This window comes from Crocuta crocuta, unplaced genomic scaffold (genome assembly GCF_008692635.1).
Source record: "Crocuta crocuta isolate KB4526 unplaced genomic scaffold, BGI_CrCroc_1.0 scaffold70, whole genome shotgun sequence".
NCBI classification, from domain to species: domain Eukaryota; kingdom Metazoa; phylum Chordata; class Mammalia; order Carnivora; family Hyaenidae; genus Crocuta; species Crocuta crocuta.
This window is the reverse complement of record NW_027528417.1, coordinates 15,613,383-15,627,830: the sequence shown is the minus strand read 5'-3', so window position 1 is coordinate 15,627,830 and position 14,448 is coordinate 15,613,383. Positions and strand designations below refer to the sequence as shown.

The 14,448-nt window shown below is 46.5% G+C and overlaps 1 protein-coding gene across 3 annotated transcripts in view; it reads right to left on the bottom strand.

Moving 5' to 3' along the window:
* The window catches only part of DGKG (diacylglycerol kinase gamma), a 160,401-nt gene that overhangs the window by 52,511 nt on the left and 93,442 nt on the right, over positions 1-14,448 (bottom strand). For all 3 annotated transcript variants that reach the window (XM_077754424.1, XM_077754425.1, XM_077754426.1), the window contains one exon: positions 5,189-5,279. In XM_077754424.1, the coding sequence (XP_077610550.1) occupies positions 5,189-5,279 (91 nt within the window). The remainder of the gene's footprint in view (positions 1-5,188; positions 5,280-14,448) is intronic.

Below are 14,448 nucleotides of genomic sequence, written 5' to 3'. Positions count from 1 at the left end.
CATCTCTGGGGGGGGGGGGGATGAGGGGGTGGGGTGGGAGGGGGTGCAGAGACCACAGAGATGTTAAAAGTAGCCAACTGGCTCTATCAGCATCAGCATAGGGAGATCTCAGGAACATCGTGGTGAGTGAAAAAGGCAAGTTGCAGGGCACAAAGGGATTGTGGGGGAACTCAATTCTATCTGTAATATTTTATTTCAAATTTGTTTAATGTTTATTTCTGAGAGAGAGAGAGACAGAGCATGAGCAGGGGAGGGGCAGAGAGAGAAGGAGACACAGAATCCAAAGCAGGCTCCAGGCTCTGAGCTGTCAGCATAGAGCCCAATGAGGGGCTCGAATTCATGATCTACAAGATCATGACCTGAGCCAAAGTCGGACGCCCAACCAACTGAGCCACCCAGGTGCCCCGTCTATCTGTAATAGTTTATTCCTTTGATTAAAATGTACTTAAGGGGAATAAAACAAAATATTGACAAATATTTCTAAGTGAAGGGAGGAAATGGGAGTATTTGATATATTGTTCCCAAGACTTTGTTGCATTTTTAAAAATCCTCAATTAAACGTTGTGGGGTGTGGGGGGAAATTGATGTGCCGATTCCCAAAATATACTGGATAACATTTTTTTTTGAGCAGCTTCCAAATTTGGATTCACTTTTCCCCATGCAGAAATTCATATTAGTGGAGCCAGCTAGCCTTCCCTTGTGAACATTGTTTTAAAGTAGATAAAATATCAAGGAATTTTGGAAGTTCTTATTTTTAGCCAGTAAAATGAAAAATTTCCACAGCATGTAAAATAAGTGCTCGAGTTGAAGCCTGCCTGGTTGGCTCCACCTAGCTATGATCACGTCTAAAAACCTTTCCAAAGCTATTCTGGGCCTGGGGTGGGGGAGGTGACTCACTGTGTCCCTCCCTCACCCCAGCCCCTATCTGTTTATTCAGGTGAAATCAGATTAAAATGAACCTTCATGGCATTTTGGGAGGGAAGAGAAGTCAGAGCAGTCTGAGACCAGGGATGATGACAGTCATGTGGGTGACATGCTGGCTTCCTAATTAGTGTCAGCCACAATTTATGGAGCACCCATTTTCCAGGAAGAACACTAGTGTTCATAGTTGCCGGAAAGGAAGCATTTAGAGCGAGCATTTGCAATATTTGATATGTTCTCTTTTTGATAAAGGTAAACAATCTCATGCCTACTTTTAATGCTATCCGAAATGTTAAAATAAATAAAAGCGTGTGAATAAAAGGAGATCACACATGCCCCACACCTAGTTGAGAATCTGGGTTATAAACTCGAAGTACAAGTACTGCCTTGAAAGTCCTGGGTTTTGGGCAAATCTGGATTTGGAAACCTGACCTGACCATCCAGAGGCTGTAGACCTCAAGGGAACCCCTTGCCTTCTCTTCGCTTTTATCCCCTACTCTGGAAAGGTGACGACACCTGCCACTTAGGGCTGCTTTGCAGATTCTGGGAGGCACTTGGCTCTGTTGCTAGTTTTTAAAAAAAACAAACATGAAAATTTTAATCTGGATAATAGCTTTGAGAAATAGCCTAACCCCTTCTCCCCATTTTATAGATAAGAATACTGAGGCCCAGACACACTGTTCAACAAATTCTTGACCTAATTACAGAGCTGGGCTAACTTCCTGGTCTTATGTGTCCGGGCCAGGTGCCTTTCACTGCGCCTGCCCTGGCTGAGTGTCCACAGATAAGCGGGAGATCTAGCATTACCTTCTCCCAGGCCCGAGTCTTTGAGCAGCTCAAAACAGCGTCTAGAGTGATCTGGCTCACGTGGTTCCCCAGGACTCCTGGATCTAATTTCCTTAGCACTAGTTAAGTGAGTATACTATATTAACCAGCTGTCAACTGGGCTGTAAGCTTCCAGAGAAGCAACGAAGCCTCTTAGTCCTTCTCAACAAGCCACTAGCCTCAGAGAAGCAGGTGGTATTGCCTGTGAGAGGCTTTTAATGGAGACCTTCCCTGCGTAATCTCAGGTTAGTTTTAAAGTCTTACCACCCCGATTTTTACCAGCGTGTCTCTCTCTCTCTCTCTCTCTCTCTCACACACACACAGCAACTACATAGACTTTACTATCTGTTCCCCTCAACCCCTAGCAGTGTATGCTGTTTCTCAAGTTGCCTCAGCTTCCTGACGCATAAAGATGTGAATATTTGCCCTCAGCATTTGATGGATCAAAATAAAATGAGATGCAGCATGGGAAAGCGTTCTGTAAACTTTAAGGCAGAGCCCTGACTCTCCTGTGGTCCAGCGGGAACGGACTCCTTTCCCAAACGAGCAGGTTAGGACTGTGTCTCCTGTTGTTTTAAAGCATTTCTCAGCAGACCCACCTGGCTGCCTCAGCAGAGATGGGACCAAATGGGCCCACATTCAGCAAAGGAGGAAAAACCTGTATCTATGCTGAAGAATTCACTGAGTTTCTGGCACTGTTAAGGTAAATCTCTACTGGGTTCAAACTAAACTCATTCCAGGAGCCCTCAAATGTTTTCTCTTACCAGTTTCCAGCAATAGAATCTTAGTCAAGTTACTGAGCCTCAGTTCATGTATCTGAGCTTCAGTTTCTCTACTTAGAAAAATGTGATGAGGGGCACCTGCCTAGCTCAACTGGTTAAGCGTTCAACTTTGGCTCAGGTCATGATCTCATGGTTCGTTGAGTTTCCAGCCCCGCGTTGGGCTCCCTGCTGACAGCTCAGAGCCTGGAGCCTGCTTCGGATTCTGTGTCTCCCTCTCCTTTCCGTGCTTGTGCTCTCTCAAAAATAAACAAACACTGTTTTAAAAAAGTGATGATATTTGCCTCACTGGGTTATTGTGTCAAATGAGGACACATTATGGTAGGCAGCTGAAACATGTGACTTTTTCCTCTTCCCTTTATGCTTTTCCGTTTACCCTCCTAACGTTCTGTGGCTCAGCTTGCTTTTCCATGAAATGGGAATAATAACACCTGACCTACGCAGCACATAGGGTTGCTGTGTGACGATGCAATAAAAGCTGAGCTAGGGCTTTGAGAGTGGTGATGGGTAGTATAAACACCTGTATGCAGTTATTCTTGGGGTCACTGACCTTGAACTGATGAGTGTGCTAGCCCTCATGGGCGTGGGCTGTTGTGTGTAGCGGCCACATTTAGCAGGTCACTTAGCCAGCCTCTCTCGCTGCTCTCCCCAAGGCCCCTGATGCTCTCACATCAGGACAACCCCATCCCTCACATGCCATGCCCTCTTCTGTCTCTCTGTCCCCCCTCTGGATCACAAGGCACAGGACCGTCCACCCACTGCTCTCTGGATGGAAAAATGGTGCCGGCCCCAGTCCTGTGGGTGTTAGAAGCTGCCTGTCACATGACCCCCCCATGAATAAATGCTAAAAAGACTCATTATGGGTAGATAAGGAAAACAGGAAATGCTCCCCAAAGTCCCCAAGAGCCCACAGCGTGAACAATCCCACCCCGTCCAGAGGTCACCGGCATCTTTTGCAGGGAGGCCACTAGCCCCTTGTGTGGTTGAGGAGGAGCCCTTGTTGTGTCTTGGCCCCAGAGGGAGCCAGCAGCCAGGAGGGCGAGCTGCAGAGACAGGGGAGCAGAGCTGCTCTATTCTGGGCACAGTTTCAAGGCCAGCTGCAGGGAGAACAAGCAGTTGCTGTGTGCCTGCCTGCAGCTGGCAGTGGTTAGGCCGGGGCTGTCCCTCACTTGGGGTATATTTAAAGAGACCCCACCAGGCGATCATGCCAATGGGAGAAATGCACACACATTTCTGTTGGCCGGGCTCAGGCTCCAAACCCAGCCCCATCCTGCTTCTCTGGAACTCCCTCCCAGGCAGTGGATTCAGAGAGGTGGGCTAGCTCCTCAGCCTCTCCCAGGGGCAGCGGTCCCACCTGGGACACAAAGCCCTGGCTCCTGGGCCTTTCTGCTCTCCGACGGAGCCCTGAGCTGGCCAAAAGTTCTAGGGATTAGCCCTGACCAGCTCCTCCCACCCTGGGATTGGTAACCCAGCAACCGGAGGGGAGAGGCAGGCAGATGAGTCAAAGAGAAGCACAGGATCTCTGGCTTTGTGTTTTGTTTGTGAAAACTCCCTGTGCGCACAGGCTGCCTTCCATAGGGAACAGTGGGGCTTTCCCACACTGCTTTAGGCCAAATGCTCCTCCTCAAAGGGGTGCCCGGGCCCAACTTGACTGCTAATTCAGGCCTAGAGACAAAGCTGGTGGGCCAGGGGAGGCCCACCCTGGCTGAACTCTTTGGCTGCCTCTTTCACTTGTTTTTCTCAAGTAGGAACAGGGCGACAGGCCTGAATCCCACGGGAAGGTAGTGCGGTAGCTGAGAACCATGGGCAAGGGAACCACTGGCCTGAGGAGCCACAGAGCTGAGGCAAGCTGGTGTGCAGACATTTGGGCTTTCAGGTGGCCGGAGACCGGGGAAGCCCTCGCAGAGTGGTGAAGAGACTTCTGAGGGGAGCCCAGCAGGAGTAGAGCGAGCGGGTGGGAGGCGGGCAGCTTAGGAACCTTGGTAGAGAAGCCTCAGGCAAACTGAGGCAGGCTGCTAAAAGTGCTGCAAGAGTTAGCGACAGGATCAGCCGCGTAATTTGAGGGGCCCAGGTCAACATGAAAAGGCAGGGCTCTTTGTTAAAAAGTCTTCAAGAATTTCAAGATGGTGACAGAAGAGCATTGACCTGAGGGCCCTTCTGAGCAGCTGCACAGGTTGCACGCCCACGAAGCTGACCTGGGGTACCTCTGAGTCGGCTCTTTGAAGCAGCTGTGACAGCGGGGATGGAGTGAGCTGGGGGGTGTCTGCCCTGTGGCTGTCAGCTCCCAGACTTTTACCAGCCTTGGGACATTGCCTCTCCCCACCAGCAGTTTGTCTTCCTGTGCCTGCGACCACTGAGTGTTCGCCTCTCTGCAAAGGGGCAATTGCAAGGCCACGGTGGGGATGGAGCTGAGGAAAGGAATGGACCTCTAATCACCAGAGCTGCAAGGACTCTCTGGACAGGCCCAAAAAGGCAGGTCCAGTGATGAGCCCCGTCCGCGTGAGGCTGCAGAGGTGTTTGGGAACAGAATGGAGATATGACAAACGGACTCCATTCTGGGTCACCTCTTCAGGACCCAGGGGATATGTCCTGAGGGTGTGTGTGTGACAGTCCAGGAGCAGAACTAAGGTCCAGGGAAGCCTTACTCCCATCTGAGGACTCACCTCCAACTCTATGTGGTCATGCAGCTTCTTGCACGTGGCCGCAAAGGTCTCTGAGGTGCCAAATTCAAAGTACCACAGCTTGTTCTTCATCCTGCGCCATGAAGCAGAGAGCTGGCTCAGTATCCTGCCTTTGAAGAGGTCACGTAACATAGCCATGCTGTTGAGGCTGAGAGGCCCAAGCCCTCAGCTTTCCCCACTCCTGTGTTTTCAGCACTTGTTGATTAGATGATCAGGGGTAGAGATTTTTTCACCCACTGTTCCGGCAAAGAACTTACAGAAAAACCCACATATTTCATAGGCATCATGGCTACTCGGCTGAACCGCCAACGGCTCTGAACTTCCTGGTCAAGGGCAGGAGAAAGGTGTGTTGCCTCTGGATCTGGGTCAAGGGAAGGGTTCTATGAAAATCAATCAGAGGTGGCAAGGGACACCATGCTCTGATCATGGTCCTCTCTACTACTAATGCAGAGGGACTTCAGGTAGAGCCCTCTCTTGGGTATTGCTGGGGTAGGAAGGGAAGATCAGACCCACTTTTGAGACGAGGTATATTCAGTCTTGGCACAGAGAAGAGATAGTCCCACACTCACCCAACCAAACCATGGACTACTTTGTCTTCCCTCCGAGGGAAGCAGAATGGAGAGAATTAGACCATATTTGCAGATAAAGTGAAAAGAGAAGAAAAAAAGTGAGTTGTTTGGGAGCAAGAGTTCTCTCCCACCACCTCTTCCGCAATTATATTTGCTTAGTTTACTACAATATTTCATTTAGGGATAGATCTTGTCATTTGTTTCAGAGTAAGAGCTCATCATTTAGAGCTTTAAATTTTTTCAACATCTTCTTTAGTGGGGGAAGGGAAGGGATTCCCATGTAGTTGGGGGCTTTGCAAAGTCAGATGGTGTGTCTGGACACTTGGTCATGTTGATCAGATCATCTCACCAAGTAGTGTGTCTGAAGGTATTCTATTTCCATTCCCTCCATCCCAACTGTCGTCCCATTATCAGGGGCTTGCTAAGAGAAGGACACCTGTCCAGTTTATAAGCTGGCAGATTTGGCTAGGGAAGGATTAAACAAAATCACATTTTTCTTGGCACATTCTTCAGGAGAGAGGAAGCCACCTTGTGTGCTGGTGATCCTCCATCCTCAGATTTGTGGACTAAGAGGAAAGAGCATTCTTTGGGAGGCAGAAGGCTCTTATTTCTTCCTCGTATTCCTTGGTGCATAGCAGATGACTTTTCAGAATAACAGACAACTTTTTATCTCTGCGTTTCTCAAAGAGTCCACCTGGAATGTGAAGATGTGACTGTGTTCTTCCATTGCATGACGATTTCTAAGGCCTTATTGATGTAGCCTTTCTGACTCTATGTATGCTTGGAAAGAAATGATAAATAATGAGGGAAATAAGAACAGTCAAGATTTAGGGAGTTATGCCTAATGAAGAAAGTTAGCAGAATTGGGTACTCTTCTAAGTAGACCAGTGCTACTCAGCTAGTGTGTTGTGATCAGGCACACCCGGAATATCGATCCCCTCAGTCTTCGGGGTGGCCAAGTTGACGCTGAGCCCCTTTTGTCGCAGTGGGCATTCTCATCTGTATGCTAAACAAGTGCTTTTGTTTTCCACTCATGCCATGAAGTGAAAAACATTGGGAAACCCTGTTCTAGATCACTGGTTCTCTCTATGCACAGTAATGTGAATACAAATCACCTTCTTTAAAATGCAAGTTCTGATTCAGCTGTTTCAGGACTGGGGTTCTTACTAAGAACTTCGTGTTTTCTAGCAAGCTGCTGGTGCTGGTCCAGGGAGCACACTTGGAGCTGTGAGGATGTGGAGACCACATCTGTGGTTCTGAAACATTGGTATTCGTAAGACTTGCCTGGAGAATGCGATTAAAATGCTGCTTCCTGGGGCTTCAATCTGTAGAGATTCTATGCGATAGGTATGGGGCCCAGGAATATTCATTTTTATAAGTGCCCGGGGGGATCATTATGTTGGTGGTCAGCTGTCAGAACTTTAAGAAACATTCCTCTAGATCCCAATGAAATGGCAATCAAGGAACAGGACAGACTGATTAAACCTGACAGGATTCCTCAGGGAGGATACAATGAGGGCCAGTGCCTTTCAATGGACAATGATGGTGAAAGCCCCATGACAGGAAAAACACAGATTGTCATAAATGTCAAGGTTGAGCATTCCTCTCTGGCAGTGAAAGCATCTCTGTAGACAAGAGACCTGCATTGTGATTCCATTTTCAAATATCACTTCTGGTCTGAATCATGACTTTTGAAAGTTATTGCCAGGAGATTTAGAGTTTTAATAAAAATTTCCGGAAGCTACCAGCTATTTTTGCCCAGCAGTGGCTCTTCTGATAATCTAATAAGGTTAAGAGGTCATGGCTAGGTCAGTGTAGCAGAATGACTGAGAGGATCAAACAGACCACTCATCTACTGCTGGTAAGATGTTCATTGCTGCCTGTGTAATCCTTGGCAAGTGTTACGCCTTCGTTTCCTCATCTGTAAGATGGCGATAATAAAAAGATCTGCTTCAGAGGGTAAGTGAGAAGATTAAATCACTTTGTAAGTGATTGCAGAGCACTTCACATAATGCTTACTGCATAGCAAGCTCACCAAGAACATTAGTCACTTACATGTTGGCTATTAATTCAATGTCTTGAGTTGGCATGTTTGGGTAACATAGTAGGGCAAAAATGACAGATCAGATTGGGTGGCTATAGATATCATATGTGCAAATGTTTCTAGGACAGAAAAACATGTGATCATATTTGTCAGATCATGTCTTGATGTTTGGTTAGAAACATATGTTCTCCACATGTTTATTCTAATAGATTTTTCTAGAGTTATATACCATACTCTAATCCTTGGCTAATTATCTTGCCTGGTCACACAGCATCCAAAGACGTGATGTTGATTATGAATATGCTTCTGAGAAAGTGAATGTTGGGTGTGACACAACACATTTATCAATTCAAGAAACTCACGGTGCCAGGGCACCTGGGTGGCTCAGTCAGTTAAGCATCTGACTCTTGATTTCGTTTCAGGTCATGATCTCATGGTTCGTGAGTTCGAGCCCTGCATCAGGCTCTGTGTGCTGATGGTGTGTAGCCTGCTTGGGAGTCTCTGTCTCCCTCCCTCTCTTCCCCTCCCCCACTGGCTCTCACTCTCTCTCAAAATAGATAAACATAAAAAGAAAGAGCGAGAGAATATAAGCTTCATAAAAGCAGGGATTTAAAAAAAAAAAAAAAGAAACTCATTGTGCCAGAACTAGATGAGGGTGTACTAGGTACACTGAAGATAAAACACTGCACTGTGTGAGCCAGGCACCCGGGAAGGACAGGCAGGGAAAAAGATCACAGAGTTGTGGGCTAAGCCCGAAGCCCTGGGAGTACCTAGGAGGAAAGATATCCAATTCTTGGGCCAGGGTCAATTAGAGAAAGCAACCCAGGAGCGTGATGGCGAGGCTGAGTTCCAAAGAATGTGGAAGGGAACAGGGAAGGTGGAGGAAAAGTATTCCGGGCAGAGGAAGAAGCCCAGGCAATGGCACAGGGCAAGAGAGAGCATAAACTTGCTACAGGTGTCCTGGAGCCCAAGGTGGGTGGGTTGGTGACTGGCTAGGTAAGACCAGAGAGGCAGACAGGGGCACATTTGTGAAGGCTGAGGATGCCATGCTTAGGTGTTCAGGCTTTATCTTTAAGTCTATAGTGTGTCATGGAACATCCTTAATGAGGCTGCTGGCAAGGGTTTGGGAGTGTGGGGTGGCAGCAATGTCTTGATCAAATCTGTGCTTTTTAAAAATCACTCTGTCCCAAGTGTGGAGCTGGAACACACTTGGAAGGGCTGGGTACAGACTGGAGGCCTAGAAAGTAGTTTGCAGGTGGTGTAGAAACCCAGAATGGAACTGGGAAGGCCCTGAACAAAGGCAGTGACAGTGGAGTTATGGCAAAGAGAATGCATTCGCAAGCTAAAATTTAAGAGGTAGAACCGACAGAGCTGATTGCTTGTGAGGAGTGAATGAGAAAGAATGGTCACAGTGACACCCAAATTTTTATCTTAGCATGAGGGATGTCAGGTGCTATTCACTGAGAGAGGGACAGAGGAAATCCATTCTCCAGCGGCAGCCCTCTTTGTAACTGAAGGACAGCACTTCTATGTTTTGGCCTATCTATCCATGCATCCATCCACAGAACATCTGTTGAGCCATACTATGGGTGAGGCACCGTGTAAACTTTGGAGGAAAGTGATGAGTAAGGATCTCTGGCCTCACAGAGCTTATGCTCTTTTAATAGCTTCACCGAGACACCAACATTTGAACTTTGACCCACAGAAGACTATGTGTCCAAAATTTAAGAGCTTTTACTTCTTTTTTTAACACAGGCACGGTTTAGTTAGAAGTGAATACATTCCATTCCCATGGCCTATATCCATGGCTGCTAAACATTTCACGTGTGCTACCTCTTTCAAGTCTCTACATATGCTACCCTATGGGGTAGATACCACTGCAACACATAAGCAAACTAAGATCCGGGGAGGATAGGTAACTTGTCTAAGGTTGTGAAGCAAGTTAGTGCAGAGTGGCACCCAACACTGCCTGTGCTCCGCTACCCTGCCACCGTGTCGCAGTATGTTTTCGCACACTCTGTGGTGCGGTGGTGTGTGTTCCTGTTGCCCTTACGACATGGTTCTCCTTCACCAGCTTATTAAATGGATGCACTTGGGGACCTGGTGTGTTAGTGGTTACATTATACCCTAGGAGATACTGCCTGATGCAGAGCGTCAGGCCCTCCTAACTCCCAGTGGCCGGGGGAGTTTGAATTGAATCTGTCATCGGAACCCCCTGGTTTTGGATCGACACAGTCTCAGAGTCAGGGAGACCAGAACTGACCCTAATAAAGCCATACGCTCCTCAGACACCCTGTACCTTTCCTTCTCTCAGCTCACCCAGAAATGGGGCAGGGGCACTGTCCTTGAATCATCGCCAGCAGAGTAGAACAGGGAATGCTGGAAGGCAAACCAGTTTGGGAGACATATAATATCACCTATGATATTTTGGTCTATGGAGGGCCCTCATCCCCTAAACACATTAAGTTTGTTGACTGAATGTTGCCGGCGCCCTATCAGTAGTCAAAGCACTCTCTTCACAATGAAGGTCCCTTATCTGGTTAATCAGAAAAATAGCCATTAGCCTTTATTTGAGATCATCTAAAGGGAAATTATTCTGGTTGTTTCAATCCTAGCCACCAAAATGGTTCAAAGTACAAAGGCAGAGAGGCTGTGGGGGTAGAGATAGAGAAAGGAAGAGCCTGCCACCGGGACAAAGGTAAAGATGGCTCCCAGAACCCTGACTGATTGAGGTCAACCATTAACGGTGGGCTCTGAGGTGGAGGATGGCTTCAAGCCAGGGGATGTAAGACAGAACTTTTTTTCATATAGGTTGATGTGTTGTCAAGGATTTCACTGTTAGGCTTATCTGAGGCAGGGTTCTCTGCAGGTTACTGGTTGTCCCCTTTCTCTGCCTTTATAAGGTCAGGAAGGAAACCAAACTCCCAGCCTACGATCATTACATACCAAGACACCAGGTGAGCAATAACCTGGATTCTTAGGTTCTGTCTATACTGTCAGAGCAGATCTATGCAGCATGGCGGGCTGACGGGCTTCTTGTTGACCTGGAACCAGGCTTTGGCCTTTTGATTTTGTACTCTGCTAAGCATTTCACATATATTATCTCTTTTCGGTCTGAGGAGAACTCTATGAATAGGTACTGTTGCTACCAATAAAAATTCCACAGATTGATGTATGCATTCTCCTTTGTCTCATCTTTTTCTCCTTTTCCTTGACCATTGCCAGCCTTTGGTAAAAGCCTGTAGGCATGTGATACTCTACACTTTGCAGTGGGAGATACAGCCCCTACCCCACCTTGTCAACCAGAGCCTGAATGCCAGTGTGCTGCCTTCTCTTTTGAAGATGTCTCCCCAGACACTTGACTGTCAGCTCTTGCTGGATGGTTACTGCTACTGCACATGACACTGATTTCTGTCTGTTTCGCCTTCACTTGTACAAGAACATGGCATTTGGTGTTCCGCCACTTACTGGCTAGGTGAGTGACTTAAGTTCTTTGAAGCCTCATTTCTTGTACAAAATGGGAATACTGTTTTCTACCCAACAAAGTTGTGAAGCTCATGTGGCAAATATAGAGCACCGAGCAGTGTTTAATGCATGGTAAGTACTCACTAACTGTTCTTTCTTGTTGCTAGGAGATGCAATCACTGGGAGACTCATTCCCCTACCGCTGTAAGGGTAGGGGCAGGCGTAGGGTGGGGGTGGGGGTCTACCCCAGGCAGCCAATATATTTGAAGAAAATAAAGCTAACCGTGTTTTTAATGACTTCTGGAATGTTTTTTTATGCATCTCTCTTCCTGAGTTTTTTTTGGCTCATCATGTCTTTCCTTCTCATAATCACCTTTTAGCTGGAGATGACTAATCCCTAACCAGTTATTCTGAGGCTGGTTTCCATGTCCAGGAAACTCCTAGGTTCATTGTCAGGCTCTAACCTACCTAGGTGAGCCCATCCTTGAGGCAGAAGACCCTTATCCAGGGGACTCTCAGTCACACAGAGGAGAGGCAAACAGCAGCAGTGACACTGTGGGTTGATTCTATTCCTAGGTTTTTTTAAGCCCTTCCCCCTTAAGAAGAACATATCATCGATTGCACACTGGTAAGCTGAATCTCTACATTGGGCAGATAAGGGCAAAATGAGACTAATTAAGAAATGTTCTTTTGTATTTGTCAGCAATTTAGGGCTGGATTCAGTCATCATCCTGACAGTCTATGAATAGCCTGTTTTCAAGGATATCCACAAGGAAAACCAAGCTAGCTGCTGGGCATTTTTACCAGCAAAGGCAACGAGCTTCTGATGGCCCTTTTCTGATAATGGAAGTTTTAAGGGCAATAGACTTTTGAAGTCGTGAAAACATGAAAACATTTCTTTGGGCTTAGAAGGCTACAAAGAGGACACTACAGCTATTTCTAGAAATAGGAGCCCTTGAAGTGATGGTATTCCTCTTTGTGGTTTGGACTTTGATAATCAGGTTCCCTGAGTGGGTCATGACTCAGTCAGTCCGGCCTTCTTTGTCAGTCTTGTGAAACAGATGCTACCCATAAGATGGTGTTCTGTGTTGTGTGGAGGGGGCGGACAGATGGGGCGGAGGGCATGCTGGGCCAGTAGGCCGGAGATCGGCTTTGTAGCCCCAGTTCTCATACACACTGGCATGTGACACCATGGCTTACTCAGGATGTCCTGGCCTCAGTTTCCTCATCATAATAAAGGGCCTGGAATGGCTGCTTTCTAGGGTTTCTCCAAGCTCCCTGAACAATACAAGGTGTATCCTGTACCCTAATACAGGAGATGGTGAGAGAGCCCAAGTACTCCATATTGTTGCCATGCAGGGGGTGTGGACCCAAGTATTGCCAGAACTGCCATCTTTTAAAGAGAAGCCAGAAATATGTGTCTTATGTAAAATCTGATTATTAGAGTTGGCAACAAATTAAATTTTTTAAAAGGCCAAAAACTACACATCTGGGGAAAACTATGCCTTGTCAACAGCTACTTCAGTACATAATTATAAATTTTCATAAGGTTCAGCACAATTAAAAAACAAAGCAAATAATTTCAGTTAATACTCTTATGGGTTTGTTGACTTATTGGTGGTGCTTTGCTACCACCACTGAAGATAGTAGCCTAGTGTCAGGTTACTAAGGTAAATGATAATCTAGCAAAATCAAACAGATGTGATAGCAACACAGAAAGGGCAAATGCAATTTTAGTTGAATTATAATTGAATGATGAAGGTTAGTAATAATAGTGAGAATACTTAGTAATAATAGTGACAATACTTTATCTGTTAACATTTTACACTATTTGAATCCCAAGTGCCTTCGGAAGTTTAGTAATTGTGTTAACTAAAGTTTAGATCAAAGGTTTAAAAAAAAAAAAAAAGAAAGAGCCGAGGCAGGTGGGCTTGGTCCTAAGGCCAGTATACTAAGTCCTGTAAGGGGCCTGTGACCATTACCTCACAGGTGCTGCAGAGGCCATCTGTGTCACCCGTACACCCAGCTGCCCTGGCCCATCAGAAAGCTTGTCACCACATCTAATCCAGCCTGCATGCTGTCCCCTGTTCTCACTGCTCACTGGAATGGGTACTCCATGACCCTCAGGCATGGAGCTGTAGATAGAAGAATCTTTTCCAAGAGGGGGCAGTGGCCCCTCTGGTACAAGGGAAAGTGAGCCCCCAGCAATCAGGAAGGAGGCTTTATAAATAGCTGTTTTTGTTCTCTGAGTGTGACTCTTGTGCCCAATGTTCCTGCCAACAGATTTGTCTTGGCTCAGTGTATTTCAGCTTCAAGGGGCAAGGTATTTGCTGGCTATTTTCCACACTGGGGACAGAATGGTGTTCATGGAACTCAGAAAAATCTAGGGTGGTGAGCAGATTGGAGCACTGGTGACTAGAGACCAGGAGGGGGTGGGCAGAAATGTGGGGAACAAAAAAGAGGGAATAGCTCAAGAAAGAAACTAAAGAAAACAAAGGTCAACAAAGGAGGAAGAACTTGCCTAAAATGTATTTTATAATACAAATATGGAATCCTCTTAATAACTTCTGAAAACACTTCTTTACTCATTTTCTGTGTAAAAAATTACCTGCAAAATCACAGATGACAGATTGTTTGCTCTTAAGGGGCCTTTGGGGGTCTGGGGATTCCCAGCCAGAAGATCACAGGTTCCAAGGAATCTTCCAAAGAATCAAAGGAATCTTCCAACTCAAACTTCCATGAGTTGCTGTCAACATTTCTTAATGTGAAATAGTATTTGGGCATTTACTCATAATAAAGACTGCATAGGCTCACCAGTGGGTTAAAATTTTTTGCCATGGAATGGAATTAAACCAATTGCATTGGCCACCTCTTGGTAACCAGAGGCATTGACTGAATAGTAAGTGAATGTCGTCGGATAATAAAAATGGGAAAACAAATTGTTACTTGGAACAGCTTTATGGCTGACAGAAATCTTATTCAATATGGCACCCATGGTGGTGAGTGATGAGGAACGAATAAGAACAGTGCACTGTTTGATGGTAAAAGGGTACATGCAGAACCGCTAGTCCAAACCAGCTCTGGATGGTGGTTCTCCTCCAAGCCAGAGCAGCCTTCTCATGGTACAGATTAGGAAGCTGAGACCAGGCCTTGGTGATCCACTG